This window comes from Leptopilina heterotoma, unplaced genomic scaffold, assembly GCF_015476425.1.
Source record: "Leptopilina heterotoma isolate Lh14 unplaced genomic scaffold, ASM1547642v1 Lhet_571, whole genome shotgun sequence".
In the NCBI taxonomy this organism is placed as follows: Eukaryota; Metazoa; Arthropoda; class Insecta; order Hymenoptera; family Figitidae; genus Leptopilina; species Leptopilina heterotoma.
The window spans coordinates 59,976-86,005 of record NW_025111129.1 but is presented as its reverse complement, the minus strand read 5'-3'; the positions used below and the strand labels follow the sequence as shown (position 1 = coordinate 86,005).

The 26,030-nt window shown below is 31.0% G+C and overlaps 1 protein-coding gene across 1 annotated transcript in view; it reads right to left on the bottom strand.

Moving 5' to 3' along the window:
* LOC122508810 overlaps positions 1 to 23,126 on the bottom strand; it is a 170,525-nt gene extending 147,399 nt beyond the window's left edge. The window contains exon 1 of the mRNA XM_043622369.1: positions 22,973 to 23,126. Within this exon, the coding sequence (XP_043478304.1) occupies positions 22,973 to 23,126 (154 nt within the window). The remainder of the gene's footprint in view (positions 1 to 22,972) is intronic.
* Positions 23,127 to 26,030: the final 2,904 nt, after the last annotated feature.

The window sequence follows — 26,030 nt, the reverse complement described above, 5'->3', positions numbered from 1 at the left end:
CCATTATTTTGTAATTTGACTTGCTTGGTACTTTGAAACGTCTGGCAACACAGTATTTCTTTAGTCGTGTTGCAAATGCTTAGTATGACTTGTTTACATTTAGTTTTGAGTAAAAAATTGTGTGCAATGTTTCCAGATGTTTAAACAGCTGTTCAATATACTGTATAAAACATGAAATTTTTTTACAAATTAATTTATTGCAACTCTCACAGGTACCTAATGACACTTTTTTAACAGATATTTAACCATTATATATCTGTCTCGTATTAAAAAATGTTTTAATAATTTCTTAATTTTAAGTACTTTGTGGTGAGTAAATATGTTTAAAAATGTACTCAATTCCCACAAAACTCAATGTTAAAAGTTTAAAACAAAGACGCTTATAACTTTTTTCACAAGTACCCACAGGTCTAAAAAATTTAACTACATTTTTTAAAAACTTTTATCTAACAGTGGTACAAATTTCAACAAATTGGTAATGTTAATTCTATTTGCAAAAAAACCTTTCTATTATCTTGAGAAAATCTATAATTGCCTTACCTTTTTATAAACATTTTACAATATAGCTCAGTGTGTTAAATTTAATTTTTGGTTTTCGTGTTTTATGTTTTTTTAATTCTTCAAAAAAAATTGTAATCTTTTTCCAATATTTCAGAAGAAGAAAAAAACGGATCATAAGGTCTTAGTTACATTTTTATATACACACAATAAAATAAGGTCTTGAGTATCATAAGACAGAAACAGAAATATCGCGCGCGCGTAGCTCTGCTAGTAAATTATTAAAAATAAATAATTAAACAAATAAATATATTAAACAAAAATTATAAACATTATTTTATTATCTCTCTATATTATAAAAAAATTTCGCCGCCGGATTCAGTGCCCTGAAGTTGGCCACAAATGGTCAAAGGTCATCGCTCTGAAGTTGGCCTCAGGTCACAGACGTAGGTCAAGAGGTAAACTAAACCTCAAAATCAGGTCAAGGTTCATTGCTCTGAAGTTGGCCTCAGGTCATAGACGTAGGTCAAGGGGTAAACATAACCTCAAAATAAAGTCAAGGGTCATATCTCTGAAGTTGGCCTCAGGTCATAGACGTAGGTCAAGGAGTAAACATAACCTCAAAATTAGGTCAAGGGTCATCGCTCTGAAGTTGGCCTTTAGGTCATAGACGTAGGTCAAGAGGTAAACATAACCTCAAAATCAGGTCAAGGGACATCGCACTGAAGTTGGCCTCAAATAGCTATAGTATATTTAACATAATTTCAGATCACATACGTAGGTCAAGAGGTGAACATAACCTCAAAATCAGGTCAAAAGTTATTGCGGTCACAGACGTAGGTCACGAGGTAAACATAACCTCAAAATCAGGTCAAAAGTTATTGCGGCTACAGACATAGGTGGAGAGGCGAACATAACCTTAAACTTAGGTCAAAAGAGGGCCTATGAAATCGACAAATTTCCTTATATCTTCTGGAGTTAGATCAAAATTCAGATCAAAATTGACCTATTTATTAACTTCTATATAAAAAAAGCCCTCACTAAGGCCTTCCAAGGGATCAAAATTAAGATAAAATTTAACCTTTTTTTTAACTTAAAGGGGGACATTAAGGAGTCGTTATCGTACGTCACAATTAATGTCAACAGTGTCAAAAATTAAATTACATTTCTACGTACCTTCCATATTATTTAAAATCGACTTCATATTATTACAAATTAAAATAAATTCAAATTAATTTTATTTTCAATTTACAAAAATTTACAAAAATAATATTAATTTTTGTAATATTATTAATTAAATTAATTTTCCTGCTTTATTGTTTATTAAAATTATTTATTTCAACGTTTTCTTTCGAAGATATATTACAGGGAAGAAACGAATTTTTTAACTCAAAATCTAAATAAAAAGAAATTAGTCATGTCTTATATTTCGAACCTGATTTCAAATACTACAATCTGAATCTATAATTTTGAGGTACAAAATTGGTTACTTCCCCGTAGTGTATCTTGAAAACAAATTGAATAATACAAATAATTTCAACAAACACTAATTTTACTGAATTTGGCTAAAAACCAATATTGATAATAAATATTAATAATTAATTCTTAATTTAAAAATTAATTTTAAAATAAAAATAGGGGGTTGGCGCGCGAAGCGCGCAGGGGGCGGAGCCCCCCTAGTTATTTAATTAAAAAAATTTATTTAAAAAAAAAAGTTTTCTCTTTTTGGACAATATTTGGTCAATACTAACAACCGATGCTTGGCGAACCCGTTACATCCCAAGCACTAGCCCATATTGGTCCAATATTGGGAGCCTTTATTGGACCGATGGTCAGTCTCTTGGCTCCCAATATTAGACCGATATTGGTCCGGTGAGAAATTTCTCACTGGGGAAATTCAACTCTGACGACTCAATTCTGGCTTCGCGCAGCAGCAAATGGGAGAGAAAACAGGGACGAATTCATGTGGAGGAACGATGAACTTTCGAGTTTCTTTATATTACTCGTGAAACATCATTATTTATTACTAGCAGAGCTACGCGCGCTAAAGCGCGCGCGATATTTCTGCTCTTGTCTTATGATACTCAAGACCTTATTTTATTGTGTGTATATAAAAATGTGACTAAGACTTTATGATCCGTTTTTTTCTTCTTCTGAAATAATGGAAAAAGATTACAAATTTTTTTGAAGAATTTAAAAAAAACATTAAACACGAAAACCAAAAATTAAATTTAACACACTGAGCAGTTTTACAACATAAATATAATAAAATTTTTTTATTTTTATAATTATTTCCTTAAATTGTCAGTTTTCTGGAAAACTGTATTATTTCAAGAATTCGTTATCAGCGAAAAAAATTTGAAAGTCAGTTACAAAACATTCCTTTTTTTAAACTCGTATAAACTATGCTATATTGGAAAATGGTTATAAAACGTTAAGGCAATTACAGATCTTCTTCAAGATGATAAGGATGTTCTTTCGCAAATAGAATTAACATTACCAATTTGTTAAAATTTGTACCACTGTTAGATAAAGGTTTTAAAACAATGTAGTTAAATTTTTGAGACCTGTTGGTACTTGTGAAAAAAATTATAAGCGTCTTTGTTTTTAACTTTTAATGATAAGTCGTTCAAACGCCCGTTTAATATTGTTCAGTATATCTGAGTAATACTCAGGCGCGAGTCCCTTCGAAATTGCTCTATAAAATTAATATGGAAGGAGATAAATATAAAACTAAATATATCGTTGGAAAGGTAATTAAACAAGCTTTCAAATGATGTAAATATCGAGTCTTTAAATTTATAAACCTGGGCTAGGCAGTCTATTAAATAAAGCGAAAAGCGTCCTGCCGGCAGGACCGGGCTTCGTCATTCTGTGACTAAAAATTATGTGAATTTTTGGAACATGTAACTTCTTCAAACTACCCAGCCCTTAGTTTTGAACTTACAAGCTCGATATTTATATGCGCTGAAAGCTTGTTTCGTTACCTTTCCAATGATATACATCATTTTTTATTTATCTGAATCCATGTTAGTTTTCTTTAGTGATTTTGGAGGGACTCACCTGAGTCTTTTTCGTCCTGCCGGAAGGACGTTGGACGATTTATCATTAACATTGAGTTTTGTGGGAATTCAGTAAATTTTTAAACATATTTACTCACCACAAAGTACTTAACATTAAGAAATTAATGGAACATTTTTCAATACGAGACAGATATATTGATTAAATATCTGTTAAAAAAGGTGTCATTAGGTACCTGTCAAAGTTGCAATAAATTAATTTGTAAAAATATTTCATGTTTTATACAGTATATTAAACAGTTGTTTAAACGTCTGGCAACATTGCACACAATTTTCTACTCAAAACTAAATGTAATCAAGTCATACCAAATATTTGCAACAAGACTAAAGAAATACGGTGTTGCGAGACGTTTCAAAGTACCAAGCAAGTCAAATTATAAAATAATGGTTTTTGTTTCGATTAGTTTAGTCAAGCAATAGAAAAACTTTATATAAATTCATTATATATTAGAAGAATTATTTTATTGCAAAGTATTCTTCCTTCTTTGTCAAAACATTTTATGTAAGTTTTCATAAATTTAAAATGGTGTATTCAATATGGCAGAATTTTCTTTTAAATTTATGCAATTGATCTTAATTTTGTTACTTAAGAGTTCTAATACCAGTCAGGTAGCTGTAAATGTCCTAGGAGCGCTCACTTTGAAATTTTAAAAACAAAGATCATATTCGTAATCAGCGACCCTAAAAACCACCGAATTAAGATCAATTGCAAAAAGTAAAAATTTTGTTCCATATTGGATCCGACATTTTGATATATGGGAAACTAAAATCGAAATCGTAATCAGCGACCACGAAAACCCCCAAGTGACAAAATTAAGGTCAATTGCATAAATTTTAAAAAATGTTATCCCATATATTGGATCCACCATCTTGAATTTCTTAAAAATAACATTGAATTCGTAATCAGCGACCCCAAAAGCCTTCGAGTAAGAAAGCTTAGGCAAATTTTGTTACATTTTGGTATTTTAAAAAATAGTGACCAACTCTTTCAAAGTTTGCTTCATGAGTAAGAATTTTTGAAACGTGCCACCTAAAATTCAAAATAGTTATTTTTGTATCAAGGGCGCAAAATAGGTGATTGTAGAAGAAATGTGCCAAAGACAAAATAAGTTTACAGAAATTGTTCATTAGGATGATATGTGAAAATCTGTAAAGTACTTTGGTGTTTGTGTCACGCGTTTGTGATCTGTGCCCCTATGACGCAAAACGACGCGTGTGTCAGAGTTGGGCCATAAGGGAAATTTGCAATTACAAAGCGTACTTGCAACAGAAATTCATTTTTTTACTTAAAAAGGTGTTAAAAACTCCATTTTCACTAGAAAGAGAAAAAAATTTTTTTTTAATAACCTTTTTTCATTTTTTCAATTTTGGATTTCTTTCATGAGGAATAAATTATCTAAAGTTATATGAAAATGCATAATATGGGATTTTATTTTAATTTCATTCCTTTCCTCATTTCCAAGTGTTATTCTATCATTTGAAGGTCATTTTTAATCATTTACCTAAATATTTCATTCATTTTCTACAGTGGCCCAACTCTGGCGACCATGATCAACTCTGACAACATTAAATTTTTTAAATTGCTTATTACTTTGAATCTTTTGGTCAAATTTTTTTACAATATTCAGCAAAAACATTGCATTTAAGTTGATCTTTCCAAAAATATGCGCGAAATCGCGAAATTCGTTCTACAGGAGAAGTTATGAAGAAAACTCAAAACTATGCTCAACTCTAACAACACTAATAATCATCAAGAAAATTATTTTAAATGTAGTTGGTTAAATACCAATCAATCCTTATTAATAAAATCAGACTTTTGTCTGTACATTGCATAGAATTAAAAATTTCTATTATATTCCTTCTTTTTACACTCTAAGGAATGCGAAAATACTATTAAAAACATTATGTGTGTATGTGTATATGTGTGTATATGTGTATGTATGTCCGCAAATTTTTGACCGCGCATCACGGAAAAATGGTTTGATCGCTTGAAGTGAAACTTGGTAGTCTTTTAGGCATGAGCCTAACTTAAAATCCCAGCGATAGTAGATTAAAAAATATTAATATGGACTGAAGTTATGCCATGTTTTCAAAAATTCGGAAATTCGAAATTTTTAGTTTTTTAATATACTTTAGTGAATTGTACTCAAACTTGGTACAGGGTTAATTTTAGTGTTTTATTATTAAGATTTAATCGTCAGAATAATACAATTTTGAATATCAAATAAAAAATGTTAGATTTAAATATTAAAAAATTAAAATTTTTTTGTAATTAATTTTTATACGGTTGTATTTCCTAGGTCAACAATAAAAATTTGTTGTTAAAATCATAAGTTTACTTTCTTAAAAGAATTCTATTAGGTCAGAATATTAACAATATCCATATTAATAATATGAGACTTTTGTCAGTATATTGCACAGAATTCAAAATTGCTATTATATTATAATAATCAATTATCAAAAAATGAAAAACTCAAATTTCATTCTGATGACTAAATTCTAATAAAAAACACTAAAATTAACCTTGTATCAAATTTGAGTAAAATTGATGACAATAATTATTTCAAAACATTAATTTTGAATTTTTAAAATTTTGAAAATATAGCATAATGTTCGTTCACATTAATAACTTTTACTTTACTATAGTTACACTAAAGAAAAGTTATATTATTCAAGTAATTATAATAAATTATTTGAAAAATAATATCTTATTTAAAAAGTTTTTATTTCGATCTAATAAGAATTTATTTCCTTTAAATAATTTTAATTAGTTGAATGAAATAAATCTTAATTGGATTAATTAAATAATTAATTGACTCTAATAAATGAATTTATTTAACACAAATAATGAGTTATTTTAAAACAAATTATTTATTTCACTCAGTTAATTGGATATTTTACATTTAAATAAAAATTATTTTAATCAAATAAATAACTTATTTAAAAAGAGGAATTTATTTATTTCAACCAATTAATTGAATATTTAGTATAAATAAAAATTATTTGACACAATTTATTTTATGTTTCAAGTATAATAATTTATTTAATGCAAAAAAAGTAGTTAATAAAAACAAATAAAAAAGACATTTAGATAAAATGAGTCAGTTCCGTTGACGATGTAGTTTGTTTTTTCTATTTCTTTAGTACGGCAGAGTTAAGGGTCTTCGGTTTTAAGTCTTAGGCTAGATAAGTTTGACTGGGTTTTGATCCCCGTAGGTTTCAAATTTTAATTTAATTGTAAGAATTTAATGTTAATATTTTCAAGCATATGAGTCCTACGAAGTATTTAGGCTAAGTAATTAATTATTTTATTAAATTTGACTATAATCAGTCCAGTTACTCCTGAGTAAAAACATTTATATTATTGGAATAAATAATTTTAAATACCAACTTTGGTGTTGAAACGTTGTAAAAAATTAATAAATGTATCAATAGTAATAAACTATCCAGAAGTACCTGAATTATTCCAATACTTAATTATTTATTTCAATTAAAGGGATAATAGTCTCAATTAAAATAATTATTTATAATAAATAATTGAAAATTTGATACAAATATATATGTAGTTATTTCATTGTTGCAAATAAATCCGCTCATTTGAATTAAAAGAACGGGAATTATTGAATCAAGCAATTTTTATAATTGATTTAAAGCAATATCTATTAGATCGAATTATTCCATTTATTTTACCTTAGTAGTTTGTATTTGGTATAAATAACTATGTAATCCTTATAAGTAAAATTGCACTTCTGCATGAACATTGTTTAAAATATGAAAATCTTAATAAAAAAAGTTGTTTTAAACATCAAGAAATGTAAAGAAGTACCTATGTATGAATATATGTCACAAAAGTTTTGTGCACAAATCACACAAAACGGCCTGGACCGATAAGAATGAAATTTTTACCGAACCTTAAGTATTCATCCAAGGAAGGTTTATAAATTTACAGATTTAAAAAATATTAATTAAAAACGGGAGATATTCCATTTTTTCGAAAAATTAAAAAAATTGAAAATTTCTATATTTTACATTTTTTATGGATTGCTTCTAAACTCTCTATAGTTGAGTATTACATGTAATTTATTAAAATTTTAGCATAACTTTGTAAAAAATACTACTTTATAACTAAGATGTAAATACAAAAATATTTTCAAAAAATCGAAAATTTCTAAGTTTCCCATTTTTTAATGGACAGCTTTTAAACTTTCTATAATTGAATCTTACATATTATTTAGTCAAATTTTAGCATAATTTTTCAAAAATACTATCTTATAACGAAGATGTAAGTATAAAAATGTTTTGAATATGAAAAAATCGAAAAAATTATAATTGATACCAATTGTTATGAAGCTTAATTGAGTAGTATTTGTGGGCTTTCTGATTTAACTTTTAAAGATATTTTGAGCAATGTAAAGACAAAAGTTAAACACGGTGTCTATTTTGGTTTAAAACAATTTTTTGCTTTGTCCAAATTTTTCCTGGTTTATTAGACGGTTTTTTTTAAAATACATTTAACAGGGTGTCTACCAACCAGGAAAGACGAAGAATATCAGGGAATTTAATGTAACGAGAATAACTGGATCTACTTGCTATACAATTAGTTCGAATTAGACTTCACTATAACTCAAAAAACTGGAGGAAATTTGGAATTGATTTTAATACATTATATTAATTAAAGTACTACAAATTGAGAAATATTGTTTTCTGAATTTGCATTAGTTAAAAATAACTAATTTGATAATAAAAAGTCAGTCACTGATTCAAATGGTAATATTTTGCTAATGAAATAGTCAATGGTAACTAATTATTAACTAATAACCCGTCGAAGACGGGTATCGCAGCTAGTTAATATAATATAATAGCAATTTTGAATTCTGACAAAAGTCTCATATTATTAATATGGATATTGTTAATATTCTGACCTAATAGAATTCTTTTAGGAATGTAAACTTATGATTTTAACAACAAATTTTTATTGTTGACCTTATGAAAATTAATTACAAAAAAATTTGAATTTTTAAACTTTTAATTTTTTAATCTTTCAATATTTAAATCTAACATTATTTGTTATTCAAAATTTTATTATTCTGACGACTTAATCTTAATAAGAAAGAATAAAATTAACCCTGTACCAAGTTTTAGTACAACTCACTGAAGTATATGAAAAAACTAAAAATTTAGAATTTTCAACTTTTTCAAAAAATGGCATAACTTCCGTCCATTTTAATATTTTTTAATCTACTATCGCTAGGATTTTAAGTTAGGTTCTCCGAGAGAACAGCGTCATTGTTGAGTCGTGGACAAGGGTCCGTATTTGAGACGAGCTAAACGAGCGTATCGTGTCGAGAACTGTGTGTTATTTGTATCTGAGAGTTGAATTCGAGAAACGTGAAGACAAATAGTTGTCGAGCTGTGAATTTTGGTTATATTAAACTTTTGTATTCCATTATTTTCTTTTACTAAAAAATCTGTTTTAATTTTATTCTAAGTGTTTTAAAAAAGTTTTATAACATCTCAGAAGTGGGATATTCAAAAAAAAAGTTCATAGAAGAATACGAAAATTCCTCGAATACGTGATAGACTGTGAACGCGTCGGTATCGTTTATGGAAGTTTGTGGCCCGAGTGCAGAAAATTGAATCAAAAAGGGAAAGAAAATCAGTATTTATGAGAATAATTTCGAGTGTTGGTGATATCAGTTGATTTCTAATTGATTTGTGATTATCTAGTTGAAAATTTTCGAATTGGCGTGTTCACGACAAAAATGGCGACGAGCAGGTTCATGCCTGTTTTAGTGCCTTGAAGTGCGCATGTGCAAATGACCGACAATTTTTTTTCTCTTCGCCATAGTACATTCCGAAAAACGAAAGATGTCGTGCAGGAGCCAAGACTTCGATACTGATTTGCCATTAGGATCAACACGTTTACCAGATGGTAGCATCCAATTATTAGATGGGCGAATTATTCTCCTAAACGGAAATATTAAACTATAAGATGGGACAGAGCAGCCATATGTTTATCCAACCTCCAAGCCAGTTCCTTCACCGCAGCCATCGTTGGAAATTAGTCAGCTGTTGACAGCTATGACTCAGTTACTCACTCAAAATGCAGCACTGGTAGAACGAGCGTCTGTCAATTCAACGCCACCTACTCACTACTATAACGTCTTACCGGATCTCTCGCACAATATCCCGAAATTCGACGGACTGCTTGGACCGTCATCAGCAAAGGTGTGGCCACACTTCACAAGTGGACTGAGGCTGTTACGTTTGAAACGGCACGCAGCCACTTGGAAAAATCAGCAAAGAACTGGTATTTAGCAAATTTAGACGAGATTCACGATTGGCCGACCTTCCGCTATGCCTTTGCCAATACGTTCATGATTGAAAAGTCTTTAACCGAGAAGTTTGAAGAAATGCAATCGAGATGGCAAGGACAGAATGAAAATACTCAAGAATATTTTTTTGACAAGGTCCGTCTCTGCAAAGCCTTGAAGTTTAGTGTCGAGGAAACGAGGACTTAAGTTGCCATTGGTTTATGGTCGCAAGAACTAAGCACAACTATTATGAGTAAAACTCACTCCAACCTGGATGACTTGTTAAGGAGCGTCATTGAATTCGAATCTTTAGAACGAGCAAGGAAACAGCGAATAACCACGAGTCGAGACAAAATGAGAGGATTCAGCGAACAGCGAAAACCGTACGTAGATAATCGAGGTGCAGCAGCGTCATCACATCCACTAGGGTCGTCATCATCACCGTCAACTTCGTCGTCAGCGCCAGCAGTCCTATCAAAGTTTTCAGATAAGTATAAATACGATTCAACGCGAGAATGTTATCGTTGTCGAGAAAAAGGTCACATTGCTCGAGATTGTAAGGTAAAACCTAAAGTAAAGTGTTTTAATTGCGGGGAGTTAGGACATATCTCGATAAATTGCTCTAAGCCAAAAGTTTTGTCAAAAGCTGATGCTAATTTAATTATTTCTGACAATAATGAAAATTCTTTTAGAAAATACGAAAAGAAAGTTAAAATCGGTAAAGTAGAGTTGTTGGCTTTTATTGATCCAGGTAGTTCCGACTGCCTGATTAAAAAATCAATTGTTTTGTCTAGCGGGTTTAATGTCACTAAATTATCGAATGTTATTAAAGGTTTTGGTGGTGGCAGTACTGTCTCGGGGGGTTTCATCAGTGAGAGTTTAATCGTCGACGGTTGTCCGGTAGAGAATGTGCGTTTTCGTGTAGTGAACGATGACACCTTGCCATTTAACGTCATCATTGGTAGGAATTATACAGATTCACCTCAGCTTGCTTATTATCGGTGTGATGATAAATTCGAGTTCGTTGCCCGAAATGATTTCCCATTTGAACTATATCCTGAAATTGAAACACGCGAATAAAAAGTAGAATCACCCGTGGTAATAGAAAATGTCATCATTTAAATTAACGATAAGGAAGTATTTTTGCCTTATGAGAACGCGAGTGAAAACGAAATAATACTCGAGAAAGGTTACGTTTTAAATTCCGCGATCGAAGTCGAGGAAAGCATTCCTGAAATCAAACCACATAAACGACCAGTTATTAAAGACGATTTATCTGAAAAGTTACCGTTGAGTGTGGAGCGATTCGATGAATTATTATCACTTATTAATAAGTATCGAATGTGTGGCGTTAGATACGTCAGAGTTAGGGTGCACTCATCTCCTGAAAATGGACATCGTCGAGAAACCGGGGTCGGAACTGGTTTTTGCGAAACCTTATTCGACAAATGCGGAAAAACGCGATATTATGAGAGAAAAAGTGCGGGAATGAAAGGATAACAAAATAGCCACAGAAACTTCAGCGGCATATGCCAGTCCATGTGTTTTAGTAGCGAAACCCGATGGAACATTTCGATTAGTAGTTGACTATAGACGATTGAATAAAAACACAGTGCGCATGAACTTGGGAAACCCTCCCAAATATAGATGACAATATAGATATATTATATGGATCTTGAATTTTTGCGGTACTCGATTTGGCGTTAGGTTACATGCAAATTCCATTGACGGAGAACGCGAAAGAGAAGACGGCATTCATCACCCAAGCTGAAACGGGGCAGTTCGAGAGAGCAATTTTTGGACTGATGAATGCTCCGTTTTATTTTGCCAAGTTAATTAAAATGGTACTCGGACCTCACGGAAATAAATTGGCAATAGCTTACTTACAGTAAGCAAAGATGGGATTAGTCCGGGAGAAAGAAAAGTTCGCGCAGTCGACGAATTTCCGACACCGAGATCGGTACATGAGGCACGAAGCTTCCACGGCCTAGCGAGCTTCTTCCGTCGTTTTATTTCTGGCTTCACTCAATTAGCTGCCCCGATAGTAGAATTATTCAAGAAAGACGAAAAATTCGAGTGGAATGAATCGAGAGATAATGCATTTCGTGAAATTAAACGTTTAATTTGTACATATCTGACGCTTGGATTTTATAACCCGAAAGCCACCCGGACCGAGTTACACACGGATGCGTCCGCGAACGGATTAGGTGCAATGATGTTCCAAACCGATGATGACAATAGGTTGCGATTGATTTATGCAATTAGCAAAAAGACCTCCGAGACAGAACGAAATTATCATTCAACCAAATTGGAATTGATGGCTGTCATTTGGGCAATAGAAAGATTGCAAAACTTTTTGATAGGCCTTAATTTCCATGTAATTACCGACTGTTAAGCATTGTTAAATATCGATACGTTAAGAACGAAAAATACGCAAATTGTAAGGTGGCTCAACTCGATTGCCGAGTATGATTTTGAGATCCACCATCGCCCTGGAGAACGTATGAAGCACGTTGATGCTATCTCGAGTGCTCCGGTGGAAGAGCCGAACGAAATTCTGGAAACCGCGACTGCATATAATACGATGATATCCGAAAAAGAAATCTTAATGTATCAACGCAGCGATCAATTGTTAGCGCAAAAAATAAAAATACTCGAAAAAAATGAAAAGTCTCGTTCGCGTCGTGAAATAGGTGAAGTGAAAGATTATGTCTTAAGAGAGGGAATATTGTACAAATTAGATCCAGCCGATAGCACTAAAGTACGTAGTGTCTAAAGTCATGAGAAAAGCAATTGTTATTAAAAATCATGACTTGACAAGTCATTTCGGAATTGATCGGACAGTGGCTCGTATAAAAAATTATTATTATTTCCCCGGAATGCGTAATTATGTACGTAGGCATATTTCAGCATGCGTAGAGTGCCTTTTCGCAAAACATAAAGCTGGTCGACAGCCTGGTGAATTGCACCCAATTCCTGTAGGCAATAGGCCGTTTGAAATCGTTTACCTGGATCACCTTGGTCCTTTTGTTTCATCATCGAAAGGGAATAAATACATTTTGGCAGCGGTATGTAGATTGACAAAATTCTGTCAATTGTATGCTGTCAGAAATGTCAAAGCAAGTACAACTGTCCACAAGATAGAAAATTTCGTAAATCGTTTCGGAGCGCCAAGTCGTTTCATTGTTGATAGAGGGACATCTTTTACTGCGGATTCATTTAAAGATTTCTGTGAAAATCACGGAGTAAGAATAACGTTTAACTCGAGTAGGCACGCACAAGCCAACGGGCAAGTCGAGAGGTTGAACCAGACTATTTTGCCAGCCTTACAAACAAGTCTGACCGATGTCGAAGGTCGTCATTCGGATGACAATATTGTTAAGATAGAGCGCGATTTAAACAATTCGATTAGTAAGACGACAGGGAAAACTCCCTTTGAATCATTGTATGGTTTTACGCCTCGATATAACGAAGGACTCGCGAGAGAATTAACAGAGCGGGCTGAAACATATCGCGTCCCCGATGAAATTTAACTCGAAATAAAAGATAAAATAGAGAATGAACAGCGAATTGCGAAAGAACGATATGACCGAAATCGATTGAAAAATGTGAAATTCAATGTAGGCGACATTGTTGTTACAAAATCATCAAAAATCGCCACCGGAGAGTCCACGAAATTACAATCGCGAAATAAAGGACCTTTTGTCATTACTGAAGTTTTACCGTCGGATACATACGCTATTCAACACTTAACAAATAAGGGAAGTTCGAGACAAAGATTAACAGCACATGTCAGTCAAATTAAAATTTGGCGCGGAATTCCAGATAATAGCGACGATGAAGATTGTAACGACAGTGACGCCAGCGATAATGCTGAAAATGAAAATTGTATTACATTTGAGTCAGAATCTGTACGAGAAAATAAACGAAAAACCGATGAAATGTTGATTGTGAATGATTTGAATAGCAATCTACGAAGAAGTGTGCAAAATCGTCAGCAACCAGAGCGATTGGGATATTTGTAATGAAGCGCGACGAAATAAAAAAAATTGGAACTGTAAAAACTTGGAGACCAAGTTCTACAGGATGGCCGATTGTTATAAATTAAATGTTAAATCTAGAAAGTTGTCAATGGGACTAGAAACCCTAAAAACATTTTAGGTTGGCAAAAGTGCGTGAGTGAGATGTGTGTGTGTGTGTGTAAGCGCAGGATCGGCAGATTGATTCGAACGAGCCGAGCGAGAGGTTCTCCGAGAGAACAGCGTCATTGTTGAGTCGTGGACAAGGGTCCGTATTTGAGACGAGCTAAACGAGCGTATCGTGTCGAGAACTGTGTGTTATTTGTATCTGAGAGTTGAATTCGAGAAACGTGAAGACAAATAGTTGTCGAGCTGTGAATTTTGGTTATATTAAACTTTTGTATTCCATTATTTTCTTTTATTAATAAATCTGTTTTAATTTTATTCTAAGTGTTTTAAAAAAGTTTTATAACAATCTTTTAAATATCCTAAAGATATTTTAACAATGTCTTAAAAAAGATATCCTGAAGAGGACTTAAATGCAGACCTAAAGGCGTCTTAATCAAATTCTGTCTGTCCCGAAGACGTCCAAATGTGTCATATGGATATTTTCAGGAAGTATTTGGGACATTCTTAGGAAATTTTGAGGAAATTTTTAAGACATGATTTGGACATTCTCAGGACACATTGAGGACATTTTTAGGACATGTTTGTGACATTCTCAGGACACGCTGAGAATATTTTTAGGACATATGGGAGATTTCACGTAAAGTGATTCAGGCCTCATGCGTTTACACGTCATCCTTTGCTGACTTGTAGTTCACTTAAAAAAAGATGTGAATTTTACAAACTATGTTTTGGAAATGTTTTCTCGTCCACTTTTCAATGGCGATATTATTTTTAAGAAAACATTTGACATTGAAAATTAAAAAATTAAAATTAATTTTTATTTTTTTGTAAAATTGGTATTTTAAAAAATTTTCTATTTATTTAGAAAGAAAGATTAGTTTTTTCCTATTAAAAACGTTTCTACCTAAATTGGGACTAGAACTATTAGTAAATAAAAAATAACATTTACTTTCCCAGATAACAATCATGCGTCGCACTTCGGGCACAGGACATGCGAGTCACGCGGTGCGTGCATAACACAGCCACACAAAAAAAATAAAGTGTCTTGATCTGGGGTCGAGACATATGTATTCCGATGTATTTCGATGCGCTGAATCCGAATCCGCCATCAGAATTTGGCCAATGGGTCCTGGTTTCGTCCTAACCTCAAAAAATACCCTAAAATCGTTAAAATGGTCACTTTTAATTTATCAAAATTAAATCTAACCGCATATTGTTAATTTTCTAAGATCCCTTAATTTAAATAAACTATTCTATAAGCTTTTTAATTCAAAATTCATATAAAACATTAAATCTATCGAACCTAACCTCAAAAACACATCTAAGATTCCAAACAAACAAATTATACCATACACAGCGCAATAAAAATTATGTAAACTCATGAAAGTTACAACTTAGGTTACTCGGGGGCTTTTGGGGTCGCTGATGACAAATCCCATGTCGGTTTCTAAAAATTCAAAATGGCGGATTCAATATGGCGGTCTTTATTATTTTAACGATTTTTTTAAATTTATTACTCGCGGTTTTTCGGGACCTTTGATAACGAATCGTATATCAATTTTTATAATCTTAAAGTCTTACGAATTGTTAGAAAAAATTGTTAGAAAACAATTCGTAAGACTTTAAGGTAATAAAAATTGATATAGGAATCGTTATCAAAGGTCCCAAAAATCCGCGAGTAATAAATTAAAAAAAATCGTTAAAATAATAAAGACCGCCATATTGGATCCGCCATTTTGAATTTTTAGAAACCGACATGGGATTCGTCATCAGCGACCCCGAAAAACACCGAGTAACGATTTTCAAGCCAATCCAAACAAATTTTTAATTATATTGTCCGCCATTTTGAATTTTGATTAACTAACACCGGCTTTGTAATCAGCAGTCATAAAAACACCTAATTTGTAACTTTCATGACCTTACCTATTTTTTATTGCGCTGTGTATGGTATAATTTGTTTGTTTGGAATCTTAGATGTGTTTTTGAGGTTAGGTTCGATAGATTTAATGTTTTATATGAATTTTCAAATAAAAAGCTTATAGAATAGTTTATTTAAATTAAGGGATCTTAGAAAATTAACAATATGCGGTTAGATTCAATTTTGATGAATTAAAAGTGACCATTTTAACGATTTTAGGGTATTTTTTGAGGTTAGGACGAAACCAGGACCCATTGGCCAAATTCTGATGGCGGATTCGGATTCAGCGCATCGAAATACATCGGAATACATATGTCTCGACCCCAGATCAAGACACTTTATTTTTTTTGTGTGGCTGTGTAATGAGACGCATTTAGCTGTCACTCGTTTCTGATTTTGTTGCACTTTAGGCACATGACTTTATAATTTTTTAATATTCGCGGTCTCACCAATGCGCATGTGCGCAGGGTGCGCAGCCAATTTTTCCAATATGGCTGAAAATCTACTTGTTGCTGTCGGACTCGAGTCACATGACCAGGGAGTATAGACTTAAGGAGACCAATGTAGTGTGTATAAAATCAACCATTTTATGTCGGAAGTTCATAGTTCTGAATCTTCTCGTATAGCGCGCAACGATCGCATACGCATAGATAGCTGAAGTTTTAAAATGAACATGGATTTCTATAAGTTTACTAATTCATGTATATACTATATATTCAAATTATAAATATAAATATAATAATAATAAGATAACAATACAAAGTCTATATTACAGGGCTCGGATTGTGCGACTTTTTTGTGAAAAAATGTGCTTTTTACAGATTTTTTTGATTCAGGAGTGTCGATCGCTTGACATAACCTCAAACTAAAAAGTGATTTTTAACAGCAAATAAAACCATAATTAAAATGATTTCACCAAATTCTGAAAGATCCAGTTGTACAATTATCAGGAAAAATTAGGTTGGACCAAAATTTGATGTAAAATCATAATTGTTAAACATTATGTGTTTTTTCTTTAAGGGTCAGTAACCAATTAAAATTTGTAACCAATTTTGATAAATAATAGCTCATTCTACTCATCTTTGAAACATTCTCTACATTTCCACTCGTTGAATTTTGTTTAAAATATTTTGTTCAAAAGTTATTAAAAAAAATTTTTTTTATTTTATTTGCTTAACTATTGAACAAAATATTTTAAACAAAATTTAACAAATGTAATTGTAAAGAATGTTTTAAAGAACAGAATGAGCTACTATTTGTCATAATTGTTAGATCACTTTTTAGTTTGAGGTTATGTTAATAACCTCAAAGCCTCAAATTATAGTAATAATTAATTTTACTATAAAGGTCATGTTATTCAGTGGCCACGTGCCTATTAAAACTTTATTAAAATGATTGATAGAACATTAAACTCTTTTAATCAATTTTATTATAACTTTTATAAATAATTAAATTTTTTGAAGAATTTCTTTGTTTTTTTTTAAATTGAATCCTTTAGTGAAGTTTTATAAAAATTGTATTAAAAATAATTGAATGTTTTCCAAGAATGTTATTATTTATGAAAATAAAATTCATTGTCATAATTTTATATTACCTATTTATTATTTGAAATTATTTTTAATTTCAAAATACAGCAAAAATAAGGTTAGGACGGTTAGGACTTAATCAAGCGACTATATATGCGATCGTTTGCCATCTACAGGATGTACACGTACTACTGATGTACTTCCGACAAAATGTTGCGCCTTTCAGTGAAGTACATGCATATAAGATTGGTCTCCTTAAGTCTATACTCCATGCACATGACGTCCAGTTTTATCGTTTGGTGAATGTAGTAATTGTTTGTTATTTATAAACAGTTCGTGTGTGAATCACAGTTTTAATTGTTTCTTTAATGTTTTATAAATATTTGTGCTTGTTTAAACTCGTTTTTAAATTGAAAAATAAAAATATATAATAACAGTCATATCGAATAAGGGCATTTAAAGTTGATTTGCTTCAAATAGAAATAAGGCTCTTAGACGCAGTTCAAGTTGTTAATTTATTATATTATAGAGTTAATATTTGTTGAATTCGTGTTGAAAAGTTTACATTTATTACGAATATAAATGATTTTAGCTAATGTTTATTATAGGTTATTAAGGAGATTATGTATGTTCAAGACTAAAGAGAAAAATGTTCATTATTAATGCCATGTTTATATTATTGAAATAAAAAATTGTAATAAAACATTTTTAAATTTAACCTTAGGTTTTTGTATTAAATTTTGTACAATATATTTATGATGAATAATCCTTAAAAAGGCACAAGACTCGCATTTCACTCTCATGCATCATGCACCTTTATGACATGCGAGCGTAATGCGTCTCATATGAGGACGCATCTGTCTGCATTAGTGAAGGCACGAGTGCGAAAAGAAACCTCATACATGCGAGCGATATGAGACGCATATCAATCTCAAATTGTTTTACTGCGAATTCGCAGTAAAACAATGACGCGCCTCGCGCCTGCGCAAGGAGTGGTAGCGTTAAAAAAAAATATTTACAACAGTAAACTCTACACAAAAATCCTCTCACAATAATGTTAAACAAAAAATAATCATTCTACGCATTCTAATTAATTAAAATATAATTTGATTAATTTTTGGGTTCCGTACCCGGTAGGAACCTTATTAAAACGGTTGCAAAAAATGACCATGTACGCGTAGATTACAGGAAAAATATAGCGAACGTGATTTAAATTGATCTTTATAGAGTTTTCCGCAAAAAACATCAAATTTTGGCCGTTTTTCGCAAAAAAAGCCTGTACCCCCCCTAGCGCTCACAGTTTTTTACCTAGAAAGATGAAAATTGGTATGCATATGTATATTTTTAAAAATTGAATACAGGAAAAATATAGCGAACATATTTGGTATTGATCGTCATATTGTTTTCAGCGAAAAACTTGATGAAAATTTCGAAAATAATGCATGTACCCCCCCTAGCGCCCACAGTTTTTTACCCAGAGAGTTAGAAATTGGCATATATACTTATGTATTTTTACGCGTGGATTACAGGAAAAATATAGTGGAAATGATTGGAATTGATCTTCATGGTGTTTTCATCGAAAAATTAAAATCTCTTTTTGCAAGCTCGAAAATACTTTAACCCTTGCTGGTTCTCACAATTCTTAATCTAGTGGACTGGCGTTAAGCATTTTTATTTATTCTCACGTGTAGATTACAGAAAAAATACAGAGAAAAGGATTGAAGTTGATCTTTAAATTTTCTTTAGCGAAAAACTAGAAATATTTTACAATTTAGTAAAAAAATATTTTACCCCCCTGGCGCTCAAAATTCTTAGCTTAGTGGACTGCAGTTTTGCATTATTTATGTATTTTCATGTGTAGATTTTAGGAATAATATAGCAAAAATATTTGGAGCTGATCTTTATATGGTTCTCAACAGGGACGGCGCAAACAATCTTTTTCATGTATGGACATTTTTTGTGAGGGGGAGGGGTATTTAGAATAGAATACCGAGAGTAACAAACCAATCCATTTCTCTTAAATAAAATTTAATATATATATTTAACTTATGATAGGTACTCTATACTATTAACATACAATATTATTTACTCTTTAATTTTAACCGACCAGAAAAGACACCCAAAACTACAAAAACAAAGTAGAAAGAACAAAATGTTAAACAAAATGAGGGTCAAATCAAATTCTTATAATCAATTGCAACTCGCTTACTCGAAAGTCGTAAAAAATTTTTTTTATATATTTTTTTTGCTGATTTATATTTGTATATATTTTTATATTTAGACTTTAAGAAAAATTCAGTTCAACTCGCACCTGTCCGGTTTTTTAAATTCGTCAGGATTAAATACTACACCAATAAATTCTACGCATGATAAAATATTTTTTTTATTCTTTATAAATTGTTAACTCTACGCCATTAAATTAAACATCAGATAATTCTGAAAAAATAAATACATTTTAATAAATAGATTTTTTAAAACCGCTACGCAAAAGAAATGTTTGTTTTAATTTTAATAACATTTTTTTTAGTTTAATTATAAATTCTATAATTCTATAACTCTAAAGCAGTAAAAATCCTAAATGCGTAGAGTTTCATAGAGTAGAATTAATTTGCATAGAAGTATTAAATATAAATCCTAACCATAGTACACCAGATTTGGTGAACAGAGCCCCTCATCGATTTATTTTGTGGACAATCTTTTGAGGGAGATGACCATATGAGAGAGATGACCAGTTCAAATATTTTATGCAACTCAGGCGTATTATGGTCACTTTATCTACTTGTACAGGCCCATACTAAGTTCCCTTTTATAACCCAGTTATTAATAAAGTTCCCATTATTGACCGCTCGCAGGTCAATAAAGTAGGGGAGGGTATGCTAAATTGAACCGGGTTTTTTATAAAGTCCAAGAACTAAATAAATTTTACAAATTTTGATTAGGTTTTTGTATTAAAATAAAACTGAAGTACTCCTTTAGTTAATACACACGTTACAAACACAAATTATTCTGATTAAATAATTAAATTAAATTTTTTTGTAACCAGTTACCACCTCTAATAAAACACTACAATTTACTTCGAAAATAATATTTCCACTTACACATTGTAAAAAATCTTATTTTCCACTCAAAAAAATCGAAATTTGTTGTTAAATAGTTATTATTTGTCAATATAGGAGATTAATATATTTCGATGTCAGGTTAGGTAGCAAAAGTGACAGTTTAAGTTTATCACGTTGATAATTGTGATGAAAGCATGTCTTTCAGTATTTTTCTTACTAGTTAGTAGAGCAGACTACTTTACCACTCTTAAAATTGAAAATACGCTGTAAATTTGGGTGGTTCAATAAAGCCGCACTCACTGTACACACATGACATTCACAAAAAAATTGTTTATAATAAATTTATGTAAGATTTAAAATTCTTTATCACATCGGAATATTGAAGTTGACACCCTAAGCGAAATAAATCACAAGTTTACTAATTTTTAAAACTGCCTATTTCAATAATAGGCATAGGTACAGGTAGCATAGAGTGTCTATAATACGCCTCATTTATGTGCTCTGCACAATATTGAAGAACTCGTCTTCGCAATCGCTTCGCTCATGCTACGACTCGTTCTTTAATATTGCGCTCGGCATATAAACTCGGACTTACCTCCCTTGATGCACTATTACAGAATTTGTAAAGAAATATCACTTATTATGGGTTATTCTTCAAACTTTTGTGCCTACTAATAAATGTAAGCAACAAATTGTTGAAAACTAATGAAAATGTTAGTGTAATCCTTTTACATTTTTTTGCATGGCACTATGGGGCATTTTACCAAAATCGTGGAAGAAATTCAAATTTAATTTAAAATTACATAAAAATTTTTAACTCGAGGATTTCTGGTGATTCTGATTACGAATTTGATGTCAGTTTTTAAAAATTGAAAATGGCAGATCCAATAAGGCTGAAATTTTTTTAAAAATTACCAGATTTAAGTAAATTTTGTAACTTGGGTGTTTCTGGGCTCCCTGATTATGATTCCGTTGTCAGTTTTTAAAAATCCAAAATAATGGATTTAATATAGCGAAAAATTTTATAAAAATTTATCAGATTCGTGTCTACAAAATATAAAATATTTTATAAATCGCAAAAAATCGCAGAATGGCGAAAGAACAGTAAATTTATAGTCAAATTTGTTATACATCTGTAAAAGAATTTAAGCAAACAGAAGCACCCAAAATTTTATAAGTCTATTCAAAATTGAATAACTAAAAACGTTTATTATTTTTTGGTTAAGTTACAAATATCATGTTTATTTGTTTATTAAACTTGAACAAATATCATACATATTTACATAATGTAATTATAATTACATTATGTAAATATGTATGATATTTGTTGCAGTATACTGCATTAATTATTTTCTTTTATTAATTTACCCATTTTTAATCAATAAATCTCACTTTGAAACTCACTTTTTGAAAGCTATTTTTGTATAAAAATTTAAGTATTCAAACATTTGGTAAGTTTGACAGTAAATATAAAAACAAAAATAATTGCTTTTCCAAAATAAAACCCGGTTTCTGCTACTCTAATATATAAACAACCAATTTCAAATGAGAAAAAAATTTTAAATCTATTGAAAAATTTGAATTTTGGCCACAATTTAGGGAATGTACCCCATAGTGCATGGGTACATAATAATAATTGATCTAATTGACATCAGAGATGGAAATCCGTTTGTAGGTTGAGGCGAAAGTTACAATCAAACGACATTAATTAAAAATTGGATTCAGTGCAGTATTTAAAATTATTGGCTACATGAAAACGGCACTGAATCTCATGATAAGTATTCAAAATGCGACCAGAATAAGAGAAAAGTAATTTGAACGATTAAAAATTAAGTTTAAGCTAAAAGCCTCACGGACATTCTGGGAGAGATGGCCACATGCACTTTTTAAAGAATTTTAATTTTGAGATTTTTCCTATGAAAATATTTTATTTTTCGTTACTTTAAAGTAAAGTTTGTAGAGTAATGAGAAGGCCTAGATACGGTTTAAATAATTTAAAGTTAAGTGTTGAAATTTAATTATCAATAAAAGTTTAGACAAAAATCGCTATCTTATAATTTTTACAGTGCTTTAAAAAACCTATGGCCCCCGGACTTACCCTAATGGATTCAACGTTTTGAATTTTTTAAATATAATATCAAATGTGTATTTAACAATAACAAAGCTTCTTGAATAACAATTATCAAGCGAAACCATTCAAAATTTATATTAGGTACCTGCCGTAATAAATTAATGCACTTTTCTTGATACTTTATAATTACATGTTCCTTTTTAGTAAATTTAATGTGAAAATTTGGAGTTTAATTTGGATTTGAGAGTCTATTTGTTTGTACTATTGAAAGTAGATTAAATAAATTAAAAAATTTTAAATTAAGATTAGTAACAGTAGATTATAGTAGAAAGAAAATTAATACTTGTTAAGATATTACCATTAAAATATGGATCGTAAATAATTGGTAGACGCGTCCTAACGGCTTGAACATTAGAATTAATTTGTTTAACATACGGCGAGTTTGTGGATGACCACATATCAACTTTATTACTTTCGGTTTCGGTTGTAGAAATTTCCTGCTTTGAATACATCACTGGATCAACAGTTTCAGACTTTATAAAAATTGACAACAAGGAAAACACTAATAATGCTAATGCCCTTCTTTGGATCATTTTTAAAGTTACCGCTTTACTTCAAAGATTCATAAGTTTATTATAACATTAAAAAAATACGAAGATTCTTAAAAAAAATTATTAAAATCATTTGCAATGACAAAAAGAATATGCTTTAAAAAAGATGCAAACCTAATTTCGCTACATTGAAAGACCCATACCTCAATTTATTCCGCTTATATTTAATGGATCTTAAAATTACTAATAATCTCGGGAAGTCCTTTATTATTCGCTTTGTTGGATCAACTAATAAGCTTGAATGCAAAAACCTCAGAAAATTTCAGGAAACCTTTCAAAAAATTATAATTTGTTTTCTTTAAAATAGTAATATTACTAATTATAAATGAAAAAAACTACGATATACACAGAACAGTTTTGTATTAAAATTTTTTTAAAAGATTATTCACGATTAAGCTATTGCTTAATATTGCTCTAATATTTAATTTAATGTCTAATCCATTGTATTATATTAAGTTTTACAAACGACAGTACGATTTAAAACTATATATATTTTATTAACAGTTATATATAGGCAGTAGTTTTCTGTCACTGTTACACATGAACGTAACAGTATTCTGTCACAGCAACACAAATGCAGTATTATTACAGAGGCCAGATTTTGACAAACCTTTCATTTTAACAACAGATGCGTCAGGTTATGCTTTAGGTGGGATTTTATCTCAAGGAGAAATAGGAAAGGATAAACCCATCGCCTATGCATCAAGATCTTTGAATGAACATAAAGTAAAATACGACACTTATAATAAAGAAGCCCTTGAAATTGTCTACTGTGTCTTACACTTCATACATTTTCTCTATGGAAGAAAATTTACAATTGTTACTGATCATAAACCATTATTATAGTTTCAAAATTCAAGTGATCCTTGCTCTCGAGTTACAAGATGGAAACTTAAACTATCGGAATATGATTTCGAAATGATGTATAAAGCAGGTAAAATGAACGTTAATGCAGATGATGATGAAGAAGATAAAGAAAAAGAAGAAGAAGAAGAAAATGATGGCGAAACAGAAAACAACGAAGATGACAACGATGATGACTATGATAATGATGATGATGGCAATACAGGTAACTATAATGGCATAAAAAGTAATAACGATTTAATTTGTGAAGAAGATATTAATTATGATAAAATTGAGAAAGAACCAAACAAGACAATAAACGTCAACACCGTGTCTGCAGCTGAAGAAGCAAGCCTTATTAAAAAAATAACAAGAAAGAAAATGGTCGAAATCTGCGTAATCGCGAAAAATTGCGAAATATAAACTACAATGAAGACGTCGAAATTCAAAAATTAAAAAAGAAAAGAGGAAGACCGCGCAAAATTGATTTAAAAAATGATCAAGACTCAGTAACTAAAAAAAAAGGAAGACCTAAAAAACAAATTTCTTTGCAAGAAGAATCAGAAAAAGACTCAGATCCAGTGTATAATAATAAATATCAACCTTTTATTGAAAGCCAAGCTGCCCAGATAACAATCGTGCGACGCACGTTAGTCGCATGATAAGAGACGCATTATTTGCGGGTATTCGTGCACCTTAATTAGCTTCATTTTTGTTGCACAAAGTATCTGAAAAAAGTGTCGCACGTTATGAGTGCACAAGCACACAATAAATGCCACTCATAATGCGCTCGTAAGTAGAATGATTCTCGCACAGCGTGCGTCGCATTTTTGTGCAAGTGAAAACGCACCCTTAATGCATTCATGAGTAAGCGGGTTGTTTCTATAAGGAGGTCGCATTCTCGTGCGTAGTGAAACGCTATAAAGCGCGTTAGTCGTAAACATCAGTCATTCCAATGTGCATATCGTGCATATCCAGTGCAGTTTTTTAATTTTATTTCAACTTATGCTTTATGCAATAAATACAAAAATCGATGTAGGATGTACAAGCGAATTCGGAAACGAAATTCTGCATATGTTTGCAGAATCTCACTCCTTGCAGTTGTTTAGTGTTTAAGACAAATACCTTTTTGTAGGGAATGATTAGGCTCTCTGGGTCATTGAATTTTTCCATGTCATTTCAGTAGGTATAGAATACAGTCGAAGTGAATATTATTAAGTTAACTGTCACATATGAGCAATTCCACGCCAAGTGATCATAAGAATTTTCGATGATTTTAGCAATATTAACCCTCACAGGCTCGAGTTCGATTTTTGAAATGCGCACACAAGGTGGGTCTGAGGGACCCGGATGTTTCAATGCAATAAAAAATAAGATTTAATAGCAAAGTTCTTCATATTTTCCATATTTAGTACAATTTTAATGATATAATTGGATACAAAATTTTAAGTATTAAAAAGTAATCAAGTTATAACTAAAATTTGTTTAATAAATTTAATGAGTCATTTTGAATAAATCGAACTACATACTTATTAAGGAAGATTTTTCTAATTTGTATTTTTGTTCTATTAAATTCATTGATGTATTAAGCATATGTTATCACTAATTATGTCAGTTATTGATAAAAATTCCATAAATAAATTCAATATTGTATAAAAAATGGAAATTTAAAAATTTGTTTTCATAGCCTGGGTCCCTCGGACCCGCCTTGAGCCCTTACGTATGTTCGACTTACAAGTTAATTTTACCAGAGAATTTAATAAATAAAAAATTGTTTATACTGGTGAAAAATGTATGTTTTTACGTCCTCAAGCCTAATGTGAAGTTGATTTTCCAATAATATTTTCCTAACCGGAAGTAGATCAAAAAAACTTTCCTCCGGGTCCGAAGGACCCGGCTCGAGCCTGTGAAGGTTAAAAATATTTTCAGAATTTGTTCCTTTTTATACAAGGAATAAAAGTG